The sequence below is a fragment of the Pteropus alecto genome, unplaced genomic scaffold (assembly GCF_000325575.1).
Source record: "Pteropus alecto unplaced genomic scaffold, ASM32557v1 scaffold45, whole genome shotgun sequence".
NCBI lineage: Eukaryota > Metazoa > Chordata > Mammalia > Chiroptera > Pteropodidae > Pteropus > Pteropus alecto.
Genome location: NW_006442491.1, coordinates 32,411,283 through 32,418,437, shown reverse-complemented (window position 1 = coordinate 32,418,437; position 7,155 = coordinate 32,411,283). Strand labels below are relative to the sequence as shown.

The 7,155-nt window shown below is 52.9% G+C and overlaps 1 protein-coding gene across 1 annotated transcript in view; it reads left to right on the top strand.

Annotated features, from left to right (window-relative positions):
* Positions 1 to 393: 393 nt before the first annotated feature.
* Positions 394 to 7,155, top strand: part of RIPOR3 (RIPOR family member 3) — a 61,762-nt gene continuing 55,000 nt past the window's right edge. The window contains 1 exon segment of the mRNA XM_006921911.3: positions 394 to 524. Within this exon segment, the coding sequence (XP_006921973.2) occupies positions 522 to 524 (3 nt within the window). The 5' untranslated portion in view covers positions 394 to 521.

The following is a 7,155-nucleotide window of genomic DNA, read 5'->3' as shown; positions in this document are numbered from 1 at the left end:
TGGACTTGAGACTAGCAGCCTTTTCCCAGTCCCCTTGCCAAGATGGGAGTGGGGGGTGGGACGTGAAGGGGTGGGGGCCCCGCCTGCTGGGGGCCAGCATGGAAATCTCCCTGGCAGAGCTCGCGGTGACAGTGACGGGCAATCGGCCGCTTCCAGAGCTGCAGGCAGCATCCGGGGGAGCTGGGCCCGCTGGGGAGGGCCCAGGCGGGCTTCCTGGAACCCCGGCACCACGGCCGCCTGCGCCCTGACCCAGGCCAGATAAGAGCCTCGCTGCGCTATCGGAGCCGGCAGCGCGCAGTGCCCACGGCACCGCCGGGAAGAAACGGGGCGGTGCGCCCCGCGCTCCGCGCTCCTCGGAGCCCCTCGGAGGCGATCCCCGCCCCGGCCAGCCTGGACGGGCTTCCCGGAGTCCCGGCTCCGCTGCCGAGTCCCAGAGCGGGCGAGAGCCAGCGCTCGCTTCAGCGATCCAGGCTGCTCGGAGGAGGATGGCGTGACACGGCCGCGAACGCCCAGAGCCGCCGATGGTGAGTGCGCAGCGACGGCGCCGGCTCCGCGCGCGCGGGCCTGAGGACCGGGCTCCAGGGGCCGGGGAGGTGTGAGCGCTTCCTCGCCTTCCAGCCCGCAGCTCCCCAAGCCCGAGAGGGGAGCCTGCAGGATCTCGCCGTGTGGCCGTGTGCAAGTTCTCCCCGCTCTGAGACTCCGTTTGCCCATCTCTGAAACCGAGTGGTGGACGGGGGCGATTTTTAGCGGCTCTTACTATGCCTGCCGTTTCTTGGGCGTCCGCTGTGTGCCAGGCACGGTGCTAGGCATTATAAAGCCCCCAATGGGGTAGATATTCTTCTGCTCCTCACTGTATGCAGAGCAAACAGAGGCTCAGAGAAGTGAAATGACTTGCCTAAGGTCACGCAGCTGGTCAGTGGCAGAGATGAGCGTCAGATCTCTGTCTTTCTGACTTGACTTTGGATAAACTCTCCACCCACAGTGGTCTGTATTCTGTGTTCTATGATTCTGTGATTACCCCCAGGAAGTGGGGGTGGAGGAAGAGACGGATTCTAGAGAGCATTTTGTGTAGGGGGCAGGCAGAGCCGATGGACAGAGGAAGAAGCAACGCGAGGCATGGCCTTCAGCTCTTTGGGTGGCGTGTCAGCTCAGGGAGGGGGCACACTGTCCTAAGACGGACAGGGGGTGCTGGCTTGAATGAAGAGTGCCTGATGTCATCTGCTGTGTTTGCTGCCCTGTTGTAGGAGGCTCCTGAGGGTAAACGCTGGGCCGGGGTGGAGAGAGCTGGGGACGGAGAGAGTGGCACATGCCTGTACTAGATTTTGTTCCAATTTTATTTTGACTTTTCAAAAATCTGTTTCAAATCATTCCGGGCCCCCACGGCTCCTCTGGACGAAACAGAATTGTGAAACACATCCAGTGCTTTCCACAGGCCTCCCTGGGGGAATCACACATTAATATCGTTGCAAGCTATTTGCATATGGAGTTCCTGCAGCTGTGGCTGGCAGCGGCCAAGAGATAAGAAATCCACAGCAGGGCGGCGGCAGGTGGGAAATCCCTCCGGTGCCAGGCATCTGGGCCGCGTTGGAGGTCCAGGCACCCAGATGTGGCCTCCTCTTTTCTCTTCCCTGGAAAATTCCATCCTGCAGCTCTGTACTGACTCAGGCCTCCTGTCCTTCCAGGGGCTGGCTCGGGCCCTCTGCCTCGGTCTCGAGCTGAGACGTGAGTGGTGGCCCCAGGTGACTTACTTGTCCCAGAACCCCTCCTCCGCCGAACCCCAAGTCCCAGGCAAACCGGGGTGGCTGCCCACCTCACCCAGTTCGACTCTTTTTTTTTTTTCTTTGTAACGTCGAGCTAGTCACTTCCCCCTCTGGGCCTCCGTGTCCTCCTCAACAAAACAAAGCGTTATTTTAGGAAATCTCTAAAATGTCTTTGCAACTCTAAAATTCTGTGACTCTGGTTAGGGAGCATTTAGGTTCTAAATGTGGGCGAGGGCGTTCGAGAGTAAGACACAGCTCAGGGAGGCAGAAATGCTCCTTTGGGACCCAGTGAATCTGGCATCAGAGAGGGCACGAGGGGAGGCTGGAATTACGATGGGCTTGAAGAAGCCCTCAGTGGCCTAGAGGGCCATATCACCAATGTCAGTGATAACAGTCTTATGGACCCTTAAGCTTCTGCAAAGCCTCACGGACTGCTGAAAGCACAGCTGGTCTCACAGCTTCGTTTCTGTGCGGAGTGATGTAACCCAGATGTCTGCTGGTTACAGAGTCCTCGCCTACTTGTCACCTAAAGGCAAACACCCCTCAGCGTCCTCCGGTTCTTGCTCCAAAGTGGTGTCTCACGTGTGTTCCAAAGGGGTGTCTCACACGGGCTCACCAACTGGTCTCTGGTCTTATTTGTTGTCCCCTCCTGCATCTGCCCCCAAGGCCACTTAGAGAAGCTTCACCATTGTCACTGCCCATCCCAGCACTCCTAAAGCTCCCAGCTTTCAGCACCCGAGCTGGTTTGGGTTCTGGGTGGAGGTGGAGGGAATGACTTCCTCCCCAACCTGTGACATTCCTGTCGTGTGGTCCCTACACAGTAGAGTGCTGGGGCCAGCTTGTACCGGCTCACAAAAGTCAATTGACAGCTTTTCAGGAATTTGGTGAACTGGTTGCTAAATAGAACTATTAATAAAAATTAACCTTCATAAACATATATTTAAATTATATTAAAAACAAAGGTAATACCCTCTCAAAACTCTCACGTTCCATTTTTTAAACTACATTTTCCTACTATTCATGCTCCTGAGGTTATTTACATCCACGGTAGCTGCCTGGTGGAAACTGTATAACAGCATGCTGTTGCACGTCTCCACGATTTCATTTTTAGTGACTGTCAAGTCGGCGTCAGACACATTAAAAGTGTTTACACTTTGGGAATTGGCGAACAGTATGACTCAGGACTTGCCTTAGTCTTTTGTCCAGTGTCTAGAGTTGAGAAAGTGAGGAAGAAAAAGTCAATGATGCAGATTAAGTGTGTTCTCTCTCTAGCACCAAAAATCAAGGAAGTTGCTCGTTTTGTTGACAAAGGAGTGAAGTTCCGACACGCTCTTTGTTTTATCACTTTTGCCTTCCTCCTTAAGGTAAAAGAAAGTATCGACCAGCACTCCCGAAGAACTACGGTTGCTCAGCAGTTGTCACTGTAGGTTGATGACAGATACAAGAATTAGGGGCAAAAATCAATGAAAACGTTCTGTGTGAATCAGTTGATATGAAATATACATCTGTATGTATATGTATGTATATCTGTATGTATATGTATGTGTGCATGCGTGCACATGTACATGCATATATTTGTATATACACATGGATGCACGTGTGCACACACACACACACACACACACACATTTTCTCCTGGAGAGCTGGTTGGTAAACTTTTACCAGTATACCACTGGCCCTACAGCGGATGTGCTTGTGCCCAGGGTCTCAGAAGTCCTGTCATGGACCATCCCCAGCCCTCATCCAGAGGGATTCAAACTCCAGGCACTGGCTTTGGACACAGTTCCCTCAGCTTCCTCCTCTCTGCTAACACAAACCGGCAGCCAAACTCCTCTCTCCGCCCTATGTGTCGGAAAGAATGCAGAGGCCGGGTGGGGTGGAAGGTGCTGTCTGCACCAGCGTTTCTGGCGTCCCATCCGAGGCAACATCCTGCTCAATTCCATCCCATTACAGGTCTCGCTCCTGACATCCTGGGTTTTCACGCATGGCACACGATTCCCTCATACAAGCGGCATCTTGGAACAAGTAAAAAGAACGGCTAAGCCAAAACTATAGGCAAGTTAAGACAACTTTCTATTTTTAGAAACATTAGAAGCCAGGTGGGCCCTTTCCAGTTCTTCCAAGCCAGCAAGCACGAGAGGAAAATTTTTCTCTTCCCCAAGTTCCGCCTCCTTTACAGTCCAGGCCACGGAGGGGGCCCAGGTGGGGACACTGGCTAAGCGAAGTTCACCACAACGCCAGGAGAGCAATTTTAAACAGAACTAAAAACAGGATCTGTTATTATTTTATTTCGCGTGGTAGGAAGGGCAATCCTGAATGTGAATGTCACTGGCTCCCGCTCCAGGTGACCACTGCTGAGTTAGGGGTGCCTGTTCTCTAAGACCATTCATTCGCTCTTATTCATAATTTTAGTTTTCAAAACGGCGATCATTTTCCATTCTAGTCCGCATCTTCCTTTTTTCCTTTGATGATACATCCTGGATGTTTTCCTTGTTAGCCCTCGAAGACCAAAACTGTTCCTTTCAATGCCTGCATGACAAAGACCCAGGAGGCTGTAAGAAGGCTTCCCTTTTGATAACCGACTCTCTACTTTCTAACCAGGTCTCAAACTTCCTTGACCCCAAAACACACGAGTAGAGTCCAGCTGCTTCCACTTTCTATTAACACGAAATTCCGTTGGCCCTACCCTCAACAGGTATCTGGAAGCTGACTGCTTCCCGTCACCTCCACTGCCACCGCCCTGGTCCAGGTGGCCATCATCTCTCTCTGGTCTATTGCAAGTGCCTCCCTGTCTGCTCTCCACTTGCAGCAGGTGGGGTCTTGTTAAAAAGAAATTAGGCTCTGTCCCTCCCCTGCTCAGGAAACGCCACCCCCCTCCCCCGCCACCCCATCTTGGCTCCCACCTCACCCAGAGTAACAGAGAAGGCCTTCCCTACCCACAAAGCCCTGCAGGACCTGGACCTCGCCGCCTCGCTGTACTTCCTGTTCTCAGCCGAACGAGGCGTCGTTCTGCCTCAGGCCCTTTCCACTTGCCTCTGTCTGGGACTCTCGTTTGCCAGATCTCCATGTGGCCCACTCCTTAGCACTGATCATCATCCAACATACTACATGTTCTTCTTTTCTTAAATGTCCCCTACTAAACTGGGAGTTTTCTGAGGGCAGGGATTTTTTTTTTTTTGCCTGTTTTGTTCAGTGCTGTATCCCATAGTAGGCACTCAATAAATGCTAGTTGGCACACAGTAGGCACTTGACACATACTTGCGGAAATATTTGCTTTGTTACGTTGCCAAGGGTGACAAGACAGCCAGACTTTTTTGGGAGAATCCTGAATTAGAGTCACCAGGCACCTCTAGCCACACGCTACATTTCGTTTATGAATACCACATTTTAATAGTCTGTGCCAACTCACCAAGTGACCGTTCATTTGCATAGCAATGAGAGTCAGTGGAACTGCGTCATCGGCTGTGCCCGTCGGGTTCTGGGCCCTTCATGTGATCCCTGCATTCATCCCCTTGTGTGTCTCAGGGGGGCTTGGGAACAAGACTTCCTTCCTGACCCGGGTCCAGGGACTCAGGCGGATTATGGGAAATAGATTCTATTGTGGTCAGGTGGCTGTCACCATGTTGGCCTTGAATTGAACCCCCCGGCCCCACCCCAATGCTGCTGGCGGTCCTCCTCTGAGGGCCCTGTCCAGTGTCACCTTCCAAACTCAGCCCACGGGGGAAAAGGAGTGAGGGGAAGGAGGACCCTGCAGGTGGAAGCACGAGGAGGGGACATGAGTGTTCCCTCCAAATGCTCCACTGGACGCCCCCACCCACCAGGAACCACACTGACCCTGGTTAAGAGCAGAGGGCGGGGCCTGAAGTCTTCTGCTCACTTACCCCGGGAGATGGGTCCATAGAGATCCTGGTCCCCAATCCAGGTCAGAGAGCTGTCCTCAGGACTTCGAGAATGGACCTCGGGTTGGACCGAATTAATCCTCACTTTGTCATGACATATGGAAAGGGGCACCTGAATGGCCCCCTCTACCCTCCCATCTACATCTCACTATATCTGTTTATAAAATAAGAAAACACCCGAATACCCGCCACCCACCCGAGAACGAGCTCTCTGGCGGTTATTCATATCTGCTTATGTGCTGCTCTCACTATACTAGCTCCTATCTTGAATTTTGCGCTTATCCTCTCTCTGCACCCCGAAAATGGCAAGAGCTCTCTCGTCCAGAAGGCTCCTTAAATGTTTTTCTCGTGCCTTGTCGTTTCCGGTGGGGTTGTACGAATATTCCCGAAAGCTCTGGAACATGCTCATGGGCATGCGCCTGCCAGGGCGATTCCCAGAGCCCACGAGGATGCACCCAAATTGTGTCTTAATCAGGGCGCGGTGGCCCCCAAAGCCAACTGCTGTGTCTGCTGGGCAACAGGAAAGCCACGTCCACTCCAGGGTGGGCTGGTTTGGGCCGTTGACCTTCATGACCTTCTTCCTGAGTGGTGACCAGCACAGGCTGCCTTTGGCCTTGTCCACGAGAGGCTGACGGCCGCGCCCGGGCAGTCGCACACGACGTGTCTGGAATATCTATTCTGAAGGGTAATTCCCAGGGATAAAGCATGTTTAGACTTTTTCAGGGGGAATAAAATTCCAGTTCTGTTGCCAATTAGTTCTGCTTGAGAATAGCTTTTCTCAACACCAACGCTCTGGCCGCTCGGCCTTGAGTTCTGTTGATTAGCTCAAAGTAGGGAAAAAAGTGATTTTTCTTTGCTTCCTCCACCCCTGAGAAACCCGGCTGTTGGTGATGAAAGGGGTCCTGTCGATCGTTTTGTTTTCCTTGTCATGACTCCAGGAAAGGCAATAAAAATAATCAGTGGGCCCCGCAGGTCGTAATTGACTGGAGAGAGAAATTGGCTACCACAGCCTCTGAGTTATCACAGTCTGTTTCAGTTGGGCCTGGTCAATGGCACCTGCTCCCCCAGGCCAGTGTGAGGTGGAAAGCATTCAAGGTTGTCTGTCTTGTTTTCTTCTTCCCCAGGATCTGGGGTGCTCCTGGCCGGGGGGCCCTTGGCGAGATGCAGCGGCTGGGAGGCCTTGTGGCAGAGGGCTTCCTAGTGTGACTCTGGTGTCCGCTGCCTGCACCAAATCCCACCTTCACCGTTTATAGCCGCGAGCCAGGGGCTCGATCTCTTGCTGCCTCAGTTTCCTCATTTTAAAGTGACGATCATGGTCCCTCCTCATGAGATTGATGTAAGGAGTAAGTGGGTTAATACACTTGGAAAAGGCTCTGACCATGTGTAAAGTCCTTTGCAAATATCAGCTTTTAGTATTTGCTCATGACCCTCCACCCTTCCTCCGCTGACACTTGAGTCATGGGTGGCTGTGCCAGAGTATCTTCACCCAGTCTCCT